Source organism: Trichomycterus rosablanca, chromosome 8 (assembly GCF_030014385.1).
Source record: "Trichomycterus rosablanca isolate fTriRos1 chromosome 8, fTriRos1.hap1, whole genome shotgun sequence".
NCBI lineage: Eukaryota > Metazoa > Chordata > Actinopteri > Siluriformes > Trichomycteridae > Trichomycterus > Trichomycterus rosablanca.
Window position 1 is genome coordinate 28,383,633 of NC_085995.1, and position 13,503 is coordinate 28,397,135.

At 40.2% G+C, this 13,503-nt stretch overlaps 1 protein-coding gene across 5 annotated transcripts in view; it reads right to left on the bottom strand.

Annotated features, from left to right (window-relative positions):
- The window catches only part of ldb2a (LIM domain binding 2a), a 111,933-nt gene that overhangs the window by 78,288 nt on the left and 20,142 nt on the right, over positions 1–13,503 (bottom strand). For all 5 annotated transcript variants that reach the window (XM_062999992.1, XM_062999991.1, XM_062999990.1 and 2 more), the window contains exon 2: positions 5,085–5,187. In XM_062999992.1, coding sequence (XP_062856062.1) covers positions 5,085–5,187 — 103 coding nt within the window. The remainder of the gene's footprint in view (positions 1–5,084; positions 5,188–13,503) is intronic.

A 13,503-nucleotide genomic window follows, 5' to 3' on the forward strand; every position in this document is an offset into this window, starting at 1 on the left:
AAACAATCAATAATAATAATGTCACCTATCAGATTAAATTCAGTTGCACTCAAAATATTCATATGGTGACAACTGAATGAAAATATACAACAAGAAGTCTCAGTAATTGATTAATACAAGCATTTTCTTTCTCTTTTTCTCCAATTTCCCCCCTCAATTTTCTCCCCTAATCTAGTCGTATCCAATTACCCTGATTGCGTTACGCTTCCCCTCTACCAACACAACCCTCCACTCCTGACTGAGGAGCTTCGCAACTGACACACGCCCCCTTTGACACCTGCACGAGGTGAGTTCATATGCGGATCAACCTTGTGCACGGAGAGCCACACTGTGATCAGCATTATTCCCCAACTCTGAGCAGGCGCCATCAATCAGCCGGCAGAGGTTGTAAAATACAAGCAATTTTGATAACACAAGTTGACACCATTTTGAATATAAATGTAAAACATTTAGTTCTCTTGATAAATATCCATGAGCACTATTTTCAACTATTAGTCTCCTGTGTTCCAGCTGACCCTACCTGTTAGTCAAGAGAATCTCTGAAGTCTGAAGTTTAAGTGATTTTTTAATATTTCAACACAATTGTTCTTGCCTTAATCAGGGAATCCTACAAGCCTTTTGCAGTAACAAAGTTTTTTTTTTTTTTTTTAATGTCCTGATGAGATTGCTTAGACCTCTGGACAAATTTTTTAGCTTTCTGTCAAGGCCAGGTTTTTTGGTGCAGTAAGGTTATGTAGTCTCTCAGCTGTGTGACAGCTCATTAGATTTCATCATGGTTTCAACACATCTTGAACAAATTCTTGTTTGGCGTTTATATAGCACATCACAGCCTAAGGAATTTAAGGGTTGTTATTTAGTTCATAATGATTTAATCAGCTTGTAACCCAACTGTAGGTCACACAGACTAACAGTAGGTTTCAAGATCAGCATTATTTTGTAGGGGTTAAAAAAACTGTGACAAGGCAGTGTTAACAAAATATCCCGCTAATTTAAAATACTATATCATTTCTTTTCTTTGTTTATCCGCTGTATGTATCAACTGATAAAGACTTTAAATAAAGCAAAATGTAGCTGTGCAGAAAGGTTTAGAGGTAGAATCCCTTTCTTTTGGGAGGGGGGTGAATATTTCTGATTGTAAATGAATCTTAATATGTGGGAGGACGCACATAACGTCACAGATTTACTAAGTAATAATAAATAAAAAGAGATGACAGGCAACAATAAAAACTAATATAATAAGGTAAGCAACAAATTTAAAATATGGCATGTAATAAAAGGCACAGTAACAAATAAGATACAAAAAGATTTGACATTAAAAATAAGAGAACTAAATAAAAGTCAATTAAAGTCAGATAGTTGTTCTCAACCTTGTTATCAAATTGTACTGCAAGCAGTGTATCCCAATAACAGTCCTTGTTTTATTTATATACTGCTACTTGTTTTTATCCTGGTTTTTATCCTGGTTTACCCAGGGTCAGGCAGTTTCAGTTCAACATGTAAACACAGGGCACAAGGTAGAAATACCCTGGACAAGAGTTCTAGGTCTTTTTTTTTAATAAGTTGGTGGCCACTGGTTACATAAGTGCTTAATTAACTAAATAATGATCATCTTTACTAATATTGACAAACACCCATTACTGAATCAATCAGTACATCACTCCATGCATTATGTATTACTGGCCCCACCACTTTAGGGTAAAGAGAGCACATTTTTTTGGCCAGACAGCTTTGTGCAGATGAGTTCAGAAGTGACAGGTTTAGTCAGTTACAATATTCTTTTTTTGGATGTGCCTATTGGAGCAGACAGTTTGGCATCTTGAAGTAAATGAAGACAAGCACTACACCTTAGCAGTTCAGAGCTACAAGTCTTGATCAAGGATCAGCAGTGGACCTCTGCAGATGTGAAATAAAAACTCACAATCTTCCACTCACTGGCACAAAATGCTGAGCTACCACTACTGATGAAGCTTTCATTTCCATTCAAATTTCAAGGTGCTTTGCAAAAAAGATGACAGGCAACAATAAAACTGAAATAATAAGGTAAGCAACAAATTGAAAATATGGCATGAAATGAAAGGCACACTAACAAATAAGATACAAAAAGATTTGACATAAAAAATAGGGGAGCTAAATAAAAGTCAATTAAAGTCAGTTAGTTGTTCAAAGTAATGTATCACTTATCCTTGTTTGTTACTTTCATATACTGCTACTTGTTTTTGTTTTATATTGTGATCAACTGCTTTATCCTGGATTATCCAGGGTCAGGGCAGTTTCAGTTCAACCAGTAAACATAGAGCACAAGGTAGGAATACCCTGGACAAGGCAGGGCTTCAGAGATTAGAACCCGGATCTCAGTGGTGGGAAAACCCTGAACAAGGCGCCAAACCATTGCATGGCTTCAGAGATTCGAACCTGGATCTCAGTGGTGAGAATACCCTAGAACAAGGTGCCAATCCATCACAGGGCTTCAGAGATTCAAACCTGGATCTCAGTGGTGAGAATACCCTAGAACAAGGTGCCAATCCATCACAGGGCTTCAGAGATTCGAACCTGGATCTCAGTGGTGAGAATACCCTAGAACAAGGCACCAATCTATCACAGGGCTTCAGAGATTCGAACCTGGATCTCAGTGGTTGGAATACCCTGAACAAGGCACCAATCCATCACAGGGCTTCAGAGATTCGAACCTGGATCTCAGTGGTTGGAATACCCTGAACAAGGCACCAATCCATCACAGGGCTTCAGAGATTCGAACCTGGATCTCAGTGGTTGGAATACCCTGAACAAGGCACCAATCTATCACAGGACTTCAGAGATTCGAACCTGGATCTCAGTGGTTGGAATACCCTGAACCAGGCGCCAATCCATCTCAGGGGTTCAGATATTCAAACCCTAATGTCAGTGGTGAGAAACCCTTGGACAAGACGCAAATCTATTGCAGGGCTTTAAAGATTCTAACCTGGATCTCAGTGGTGGGAATAACCTGGACAAGGCACCAATCCATCACAGGGCTTCAGAAATTTAATGATGCACCCATGTGACATAACTTAGATTGATTCCTGATTTACAAGTATTTGTCAATACTAAAGATCAGTGGAATTATCACAGTTGGGAGGTTAATAATAAATTAATCAATAAAATAAATAACATTAGCATCGTATACTATAATGTGTTTACCCCAACAAATGTGTTATGCTATATTCTAAAACCCTGCTTCTGGATTCATTTCTTCTTAAGAATTGTACAATTTCCCATAAGAATATTTTGTAGGGTGAAGCCCAGCATGACCCCATTAGCATAGCATCCCAAATGGGGTCCAGTGCACAATGTTGAAAACTGCTGCTTTTTTAAGCTTAAGGTCAGGTTTCCACATACTTTTGCTCATGTAATGTACACTGAGTTCCTGGTTTATTACAAATATAGAACATCAACTCTGTAAATAATTGTATTAATGAACTTTAATTTAGTGAACACCAACTGATCTCAGAGGTATCAGGGGTTTCTAGCTCTATTAAGTAAAAATGCTGATTAATTCAGTGCTGCTGTTTCACAGATTAACCTCAGTGCACTCAGATGTTGCTCTTCCACCCCGGCAGCAATCATCCACTCCACCAGTCTGATACATCCATGACCTGCTCTGCTCTGAATGACAGAAATCTGATTCCTGCCAACACTGTTTTGACGGCACACGCAGGATCCCATGTTCAAGCAGCTGCATTTAGTTAGTGCTGTCGACCTGAGAGTTATCATCACACCCCTGTGCATCTGACCCCTGGGACCCCAGGATCTCTGTGACCCTGTGATAGGGGAAGACGGGGGAGGGGGCTGAAAATTTCAATTTTCATTTGCCAACCGCTGATTAAAAACTCGGAAGATCAAGAACTGACATAGAGAGGATTTTGAAAATTGCAAAAATAGAGTTAGCTTTAACAAGCAGCATGGAGAACATGAACAAAGCTGTTTACACATCACTTGTATTCACATTACATGGTATTCACACATCTCCAACCTTCACATTTTCAAGCTACAAAGGGTTAAAGCTTGTATTAAGATTTTAAAGCAGCAGAAGCTTATAAATATATTTACAGTCCACAATATGAATACATCAAATTAATGTAAGAGTGGATAAATGTGACTTAATAATTGTTAAAAATGTAAGCAACCGTGTTTAACTACATGACTTTCATGGGAAACGCCTAGTATTTTCTATTTCAGGAGTGTTATTCTTTGTTTTTTTATTAAAAATTGAAATGTTAAGTTTAAGTTGGATGAATCTTTACTTCTATTTAACAACAAAAACAAGCTGGCCTTAGGGACAAAGAATTAAAGCTGATATGAACAAAGGTTGGTCCCACATAATATTAGTACTAAAATATACGAGTGGGTTTCCTTCGGGAGCTCCGGTTTCCTCCCACAGTCCAAAAACATGCAGCCAGGTTAATTGGAGACACTGAATTGCCCTATAGGTGAATGGGTGTGTGTATGTGTGTGTGTCTGCCCTGCGATGGACTGGTGCCCCGTCCAGGGTGTTACTGTGTGCCTTGCGCCCATTGAAAAGCTGGGCTAGGCTCCAGCACCCCCCCGCGTCCCCAATTGGATAAGCAGTTAAGACAGTGAGTGAGTTAGAGTGAGTAAAATATACGAGGGATCTTCAAAAAGTTTCCGCACTTTTATATTATGGTTGGAAATGGTAAGTGTGGGAGGAGTAGTAATTGGTCGTGTCTGAGAGACTGCGAGAGAGCTTATAGTCTGGATTTAGCACCATCTGATTGCCACCTTTTTGGACCGCTCAAAGAAGCTTTAAGGGGAAGAAGATTTTCATGTGATTATGATGTGAAAGCAGCGGTGCATCAGTGGCTACACGCTCAACCAAAAATTTTTTGCTGATGGCATTAAAAAGTATGTAGTAGTATGTAGTATGTAGAAATGTGATGTAATTATTTATTGAAATTCTTAATAAATAGAGTGTGGAAACTTTTTAAAGAACCCTTGTATGTGTTTCTCATGAAGGGTCTATTAAGTGTAAGTAATAATGCAGTGTACAACAGATGTTTTGTATTTTGAGTTTAAAAAGGATTTCTTACTGTATCTCTTTGGTCCATCCTCAAGGCAGAAGGAGAGGGTCAACGTAGCATCCTCTTCAAAGAACTCAGTAGCGAAAGCATCCCACCACAGATTGTCACTCTCCTGAGAGGAAAACAGAGAAAAACATCTTAATTAATGACAGCTATCCACCTCATTATTACCTGCTCTACAACTACAAACAGACAAAAATAAATGTGAATGCAAAATGAGCACACAGAGCTCAGTCAAGAGGATTCTAAATGCTTTGATATTGCTTTTACAATTCAAAATTCAGCATACACATACATGTATACAGATTTTAAGTCCATGACAATGAAAAGTAATTGTGGCAGTTGTAGCTGGTTTTGGCCATGTAATGTACACTGAGCTCCAGGTTTATTATAAATACAGACTGTCACCTCTGTAAATAATTGTATTAATGAACTTTAATTTAGTGAACACCAACTGATCTCAGAGGTATCAGGGGCTTCTAGCTCTAATAAGTAAAAATGCTGATTAATTCAGTGCTGCCGTTTCACAGATTAACCTCAGTGCACTCAGATGTTGTTCTTCCACCCCGGCAGCAATCATCCACTCCACCAGTCTGATACATCCATGACCTGCTCTGCTCTGAATGACAGAAATCTGATTCCTGCCAACACTGTTTTGACGGCGCACGCAGGATCCCATGTTCAAGCAGTTGCCTTGTGTTAGTGCTGTCGACCTGAGAGTTATCATCACACCCCTGTGCATCTGACCCTTGGGACCCTGGGATCTCTGTGACCCTGTGATCAGAGTCTTCTAAGGAAACCTCTTAACGCTTTGAAAAAACCACAAAAAAGTGGCTCATCTGCTGCTGATTTAAAAGAGGAACTGATTCTGGAGATCATAGCTAAACAAGAACTAGGTACAGTGTATCACAAAAGTGAGTACACCCCTCACATTTCTGCAAATATTTCATTATATCTTTTCATGGGACAACACTATAGACATGAAACTTGGATATAACTTAGAGTAGTCAGTGTACAGCTTGTATAGCAGTGTAGATTTACTGTCTTCAAAAAAATAACTCAACACACAGCCATTAATGTCTAAATAGCTGGCAACATAAGTGAGTACACCCCACAGTGAACATGTCCAAATTGTGCCCAAATGTGTCGTTGTCCCTCCCTGGTGTCATGTGTCAAGGTCCCAGGTGTAAATGGGGAGCAGGGCTGTTAAATTTGGTGTTTTGGGTACAATTCTCTCATACTGGCCACTGGATATTCAACATGGCACCTCATGGCAAAGAACTCTCTGAGGATGTGAGAAATAGAATTGTTGCTCTCCACAAAGATGGCCTGGGCTATAAGAAGATTGCTAACACCCTGAAACTGAGCTACAGCATGGTGGCCAAGGTCATACAGCGGTTTTCCAGGACAGGTTCCACTCGGAACAGGCTTCGCCAGGGTCGACCAAAGAAGTTGAGTCCACGTGTTCGGCGTCAAATCCAGAGGTTGGCTTTAAAAAAAAGACATATGAGTGCTGCCAGCATTGCTGCAGAGGTTGAAGACGTGGGAGGTCAGCCTGTCAGTGCTCAGACCATACGCCGCACACTGCATCAACTCGGTCTGCATGGTCGTCATCCCAGAAGGAAGCTGACGCACAAGAAAGCCCGCAAACAGTTTGCTGAAGACAAGCAGTCCAAGAACATGGATTACTGGAATGCCCTGTGGTCTGACGAGACCAAGATAAACTTGTTTGGCTCAGATGGTGTCCAGCATGTGTGGCGGCGCCCTGGTGAGAAGTACCAAGACAACTGTATCTTGCCTACAGTCAAGCATGGTGGTGGTAGCATCATGGTCTTGGGCTGCATGAGTGTTGCTGGCACTGGGGAGCTGCAGTTCATTGAGGGAAACATGAATTCCAACATGTACTGTGACATTCTGAAACAGAGCATGATCCCCTCCCTTCGAAAACTGGGCCTCATGGCAGTTTTCCAACAGGATAACGACCCCAAACACAACCTCCAAGATGACAACTGCCTTGCTGAGGAAGCTGAAGGTAAAGGTGATGGACTAAACCCAATTGAGCACCTGTGGCGCATCCTCAAGTGGAACGTGGAGGAGTTCAAGGTGTCTAACATCCACCAGCTCCGTGATGTCATCATGGAGGAGTGGAAGAGGATTCCAGTAGCAACCTGTGCAGCTCTGGTGAATTCCATGCCCAGGAGGGTTAAGGCAGTGCTGGATAATAATGGTGGTCACACAAAATATTGACACTTTGGGCACAATTTGGACATGTTCACTGTGGGGTGTACTCACTTATGTTGCCAGCCATTTAGACATTAATGGCTGTGTGTTGAGTTATTTTCAGAAGACAGTAAATCTACACTGCTATACAAGCTGTACACTGACTACTCTAACTTATATCCAAGTTTTATTTCTATAGTGTTGTCCCATGAAAAGATATAATAAAATATTTGCAGAAATGTGAGGGGTGTACTCACTTTTGTGATACACTGTATATAAACCATGGCTTAAAAGGCACATAAAATGAAGGGCATGGCTAAACAAGATCTTGAGAACACTGATTAACAAGAATGTCTGCAGAAGATAGCAGAAACAGTTCTGGAAAGCAGAAAACTGATTAAGAACAAGGTCTGGAGAATAATGACTGATCAAGAACATTGCATGGAGAACATAAATATGATGATAGATTCTGAAACAAGTGCTACTGTCCACAGACAGGTAAGCTTATACTGCCATCAAGTACACATGCATGACAATGTAAAACATTGAAGTATCCTTCAGTTGGATTAATTTAATGTTGGAGTTTAAATATTATAAAGCAGAAGTAAAGCAGAAGCTCTTGTGAAATGATTGTATGCTAAAACTGTAAATTTTTTGCTGTATTCATGGTGATATGTTACTAAATCGCATGCTTCGCTCAGGCTTTACAGCTCGATATGGCTTTGGCGCTACATCGACTGAACACTTGAGTCCTGCCACTACATCCCAGCGCTGAAGTCAGCAGGTGAAGAGAATACACTCCAAGAGCTCATTGATCTGCTCTGAACTGACATGTTTCCAGTGCTAAAGTTAACACACACACACACACACACACACACACACACACACACACACTGCTGATCACATCTTCACATCTCACACTTCTGATAGTATAAAGCTCTCATATATAAACTTCAAGATCTTTGTTAACAATAATGCAACAATAAGGAAAGACTGATGTTATGTTACGTTTATTTGTTCAGACGCTTAAAAAAATGTGGATGACAGCCAACATCAAGTGTATTAGTTAGGTATTAGTTCCAGAACAGACAAAGAATGTAAGCATTCAAAGAATAGTGCCATAGCGGTGCTATTGGCCAGGGTACAGGGTATTTCTGCCTCTGCCCAGTGTTTCCTGGTGAAGCTAAAACTGAGATTGAAATGGTAAATTATGTATAAAGATAACACAATAATGATATCACAAACATTAATTACAGTTCTTCGAGTTCACTCATTATTCTGTAACAGCTTAATTGCTACAAGAATTTATTGGCCTCCCACAGCATGTTCAGTATCGGCCTGAAACCTGAAATTAAAGGATTCTATTAATCTGAGAGATAATCGACACTGTCACAATCAATGCCAATCTGATCGGGCGTTTGCACTAATTAACACTATTTAATGGCTCATCAGCCCCTGTGAGCAATATCAATATCACCCGACAGGCACAGTGGGGCTGACATTCTGGTGGACTTTGAAATAAAGTCCAAAAGGTCAAAAGTTTACATACACTGGTAACAAACATGCATGTAGTAATAGTCTTCGGATTTAAACATTTCTGCTACAATATTTTTTTTTCCGTGGCAGATTTCTAATTAGTTTCTATGGCTTTCTAAAAATCTGCTGAGTCTGTTGGTTTTCAACCAACCTAAACGCTGCCACATCTTCCCACTGCTGCGTTCTCTTCACTGGCTTCCTGTAGCTGCCCGCATTCAGTTAAAAACACTGTAAAAAATGGACCAGCCCCAAGTTACCTTTGAGGTCTAATACAACTCCGCTCTGTACCACGCGACCTCAGTGCCACTAGTTTCGCTTGACTTGATCCTCCACTTAGAACTCAAGGAAGACAAGTATCAAGGCTTTTCTCTGTACTTGCACTCAAGTGGTGGAACGAGCTTCCCCTGTCTGTACGAACACCCGATTCTCTTAATGTCTTCAAAAGACACCCACCTCTTTATTAAGCACTTAAGCTAAGAACTAACATGTACTTAGTAATGCTCTTATTCATCTCTTATTTTATAAAAAACCTAAAAAAAAATTTGAATTTTTGTTCTAACAGGTTTTCAGCAGATTTGTGTTCTTCGACTGTTATCTACTTAAACTAGAGTAAGGTAATGTTCACTATGGAAGCACTTTTGTAAGTCGCTCGGGATAAGAGCTGAAAATGTAAATGGCAAATAAATAAGTACAGTAACTGTGTTTCCTTCACTACTCCGGCATTCACCCATGTCCAAGGAAGGTATGGCTAATTAGCAAGTGGTGAAAAACCAAGACTGCTTGTTCACCACCCAGATGTCAAGGACCCAAGAGAAGAAATAAAGTTTTTGAAAAAATACAAGTATACAATACACTTTTCACACATCAAAATCTGCATATGTACACAACGTGTAAACAGCAATTCTATGCATTCAACATCAAAACACAATAAAGAATGCAAACAGTCAAGAGGTTAAAATAATTTCACAACCCGCTGCATAGTGCACAGTGTACAGAATGCTGTTTACTTGGTGTGAAATGTGAAATTAGGTGCAATGAATCTGCTCTGTTAATAATTAATATTTATTTACAGGTTTTACATTACATATTTATATATCTATTTACACAGTTCATTTTACTGTTTATGTGCAAGTAATATGTGCATGTTTAGCACTTTTGTGGACCTTAGTGCTGTGTTTTCGTACAACCCCAAATTAGAAAAAGTTGGGGCAGTACGGAAAATGCAAATAAAACAAAAATTCAATGTTCCTTATATTTACTTAAAAATTGGAAGGGATTTGCATATTTCTCCCTCTACAGTGCATAACATCATTAAACGATTAAAAAAATCGGGAGTAATTTCAGTGCGTAAACGCCAAGGGTGCAAGCTTAAGCTAAACGCCCTGGATCGTCAATCCCTTAGATGGCACTGCATCAAGAACCGCCACTCAACAATAGCTGATATAATCACATGGGTAAGGGATTACTTTGGCAAACCTATGTCATGCACTACAATACAGAGTTACATGCACAAATGCCACTTAAAACTTTACTGTGCAAAAAAGAAGCCTCATGTTAACCATGTCCAGAAGCGGCATCGACTTCTCTGGGCTTGGAGGCATCTAGAATGGACCATCACACAGTGGAAACGTGTATTGTGGTCAGATGAATCAGCAATCCAGCCTTTTTTGGAAAAAATGGATGCTCTGTGTCCTGGACCAAAGACGAAAAGGACCATCCAGACTGTCAGCAACAAGTCCAAAAGCCAGGGTCTGTCATGGTATGGGGCTGTGTCAGTGCCCTTGGCAAAAGTCATGAACACTTCTGTGATGGCAGCATTAATGCAGAAAAGTACATTGAGATCTTAGAGCAACTGCTGCCTTCAAGACGTCATCTTTTCCAGGAACGTTCATGCATTTTTAAACAAGACAATCCAAAACCACATGCTGCACACATTACAAAGCCATAGCTGTGCAAGAAGAGGGTACAGGTACTGGACTGGCCTGCCTGCCGTCCTGACCTGTCCCCAATAGAGAATGTGTGGAGGATTTTGAAAGGAAAAATGTGACGACGACGACGACCCCGTACTGTTGCACATCTTAAGTGTTTGCATGAAGAATGGGACAAAATAAAAGCTGAAACACTAAATCACTTGGTATCCTCGGTGCCAAAACGTCTTTTAAGTGTGGTGAAAAGGAATGGCAACATTACAAAGTGGTAAATGCTTTACTGTCCAAATTTTTTTGGAATGTGTTGCAGGTCTGATATGCAGGAATGGAAGTTTATTAATAAATAAAATGAAGTTGAGCAGATAAAACATAAAATATCTCAGGTTCATCCTGTCTGCAATCAAATAAAAGTCAAAGTACATGTAAGAAACTCATGCTGTCCCAACTTTTTCTGATTTGGGGTTGTACTATAAATATTGCTATATTGCTAATAAATTGGTTTAACAATTGTATTGCTATTTTATCTGATGTGACAGCATGGGTCAGTGGTACATCTTTTACTAAGTATTAAACAGAAGCAGTCCATTAAGACCTCTCTAAGTCACTCAGTGTATTTTATCTGCACTCTCTAGTGCTAAGTGCCATAAATATCACATCGGACCCTCTTCATGTCCCGACTGACAAGTGTAGAAAAGCTACACGGGTTATAACTCCAGAAACACAGATCAGTGCTGATAAAGATGACATATTTAGCAGTGGAGGCGTACGTGAGCTATAGATCACACATCGGTGTTGCTAAAGACGAGTGGATCAGGCTGTCTCCCCTGATTTCTGCTGTCTGATAGTGGGCTTTAATGTACAGTGCGCTGATCACTCCTTTAGGACCCCAGGTGAACTAACATGTGCATCTGCGCTGCTCGCCTGAAGATAAAGCCGTATTGATTGGGCCGTCTGAAGGGATTCATCAGCACGCCAACGGCGTCTCTCGACCCAGTCACAGCACCGCCAGGGCCAAGCAGGCAGGATTTATGGGAAATCCACAGGCTTAGAGATACAACAGTGCCCTGGATCCCCTGTAAATAACAACAGTGACTGTTTTTTTATAGCACAACAGCACAATTTTCTTAGCCAACATAAATCCATATCACTCAGATCCATGCATGTAACCATACAATAACTGGAGAAGAACTCTGATATTATTGTAGACACTATGTGTAATTATTAGCCTTTGTTTAGTACAATCTGAAGTTTTAATTAAACTATGTTTAAGGGTTTTTAAGCATGAACTGCCTATTTAAGGGCTTTCCACATCAACTCAAATGTATTTTTATCCAGGACTTTAACTCAGCCTTTTTTTTTTTTTGAGACATTTAGAGGTGGACTTGCTTGTGTGCTTTGAATCGTTGTCCTGAGCAAAAGGTCACAAACTAAGACAGCGACTGTTGGGAGGTTCATCACTGTTCCAAGTGCTCTGCATTTGTGGAGAATGGCTCTCACTGTGGTTTGTTGGAGTCTCAGAGATTTAGCAACAACCTTGTAGCCCTTTCCAGACTAGTAGATTTTGTTATTTATTTAGATAAAAGCATCATATGCTGGTTTTTGAGACCATGCCTTCTTCACATAACCAAACAGTTTCTATTTCAGTGATGGTTACATTCAACACTACTGGTAATCATGTCTGAGTGTGGCAGGTAAAATTGTACTCAATTAAACTGAATTTGGGATGGCACGGTGGCTCTGAGGGTAGCACTGTCGCCTCACAGCAAGAAGGTCCTGGGTTCGATCCCCAGGCGGGGCGGTCCGGGTCCTTTCTGTGTGGAGTTTGCATGTTCTCCCCATGTCTGCGTGGGTTTCCTCCGGGAGCTCCGGTTTCCTCCCACAGTCCGAAAACATGCAGTCAGGTTAATTGGAGACACTGAATTGCCTGAATTGTGTGTATGTGTGTCTGCCCTGCAATGGACTGGCATCCCATCCAGGGTGTTACTGGTGCCTTGCGCCCATTGAAAAGCTGGGATAGGCTCCAGCAACTATCCCAGCAATTATCTCTTCATCCAGCTTCTATTACCTAATAATTCAGCTTCTATTTAGCTTCAGGTGGCAGAAAACAAACTAGTCCTGAACCATGATGCTCCCTTCATCATGCTTTACATTTGGATAATGTTTGCTGTTGAAAAATTAATTGTGATTCTTTTATTCTTAAACACAGCAATTATAAAAAAGGATAGATGATATGGGGACAGTGGTAGCCTAGTGGAGAGCTCTTTGGGCTATCGACTGAAAGGTTGAGAGTTCGAATCCCAGCTCTGCCATGCAGCCACTGTTGGGCCCCTAAGCAAGGCCTATAACCCTTTCAGCTCCAGGGGCGCTGTACAATGGCTGATTCTGCACTCTGACCCCAGATTCCAGACAAGCTGGGATATGTGCAAATATATATATATGACGGATAAAGGCATTCTATTTATTCTATTCTAAGCCAAATAACCATGCTGAGATAAAACTTTCAGTTATAATTTATTGAAAAAATTCATTATAAATAATATATTCTATTTCAATTACTTTTATTATTATTACTGAATAAACGTCTTACTGCTTTAATGTCAATCAAGATTTTTTACAAAGCATTTCACTCTGTCATCAAACCCTATAAAAAAAGCTCCAGGCTTTTTAAAATTCCACTGTCTAACATCCAGCTGAAATCAGGAATAAAATTAAGACTGAGAGCGAGGTGAAAGTAGACGATGGAA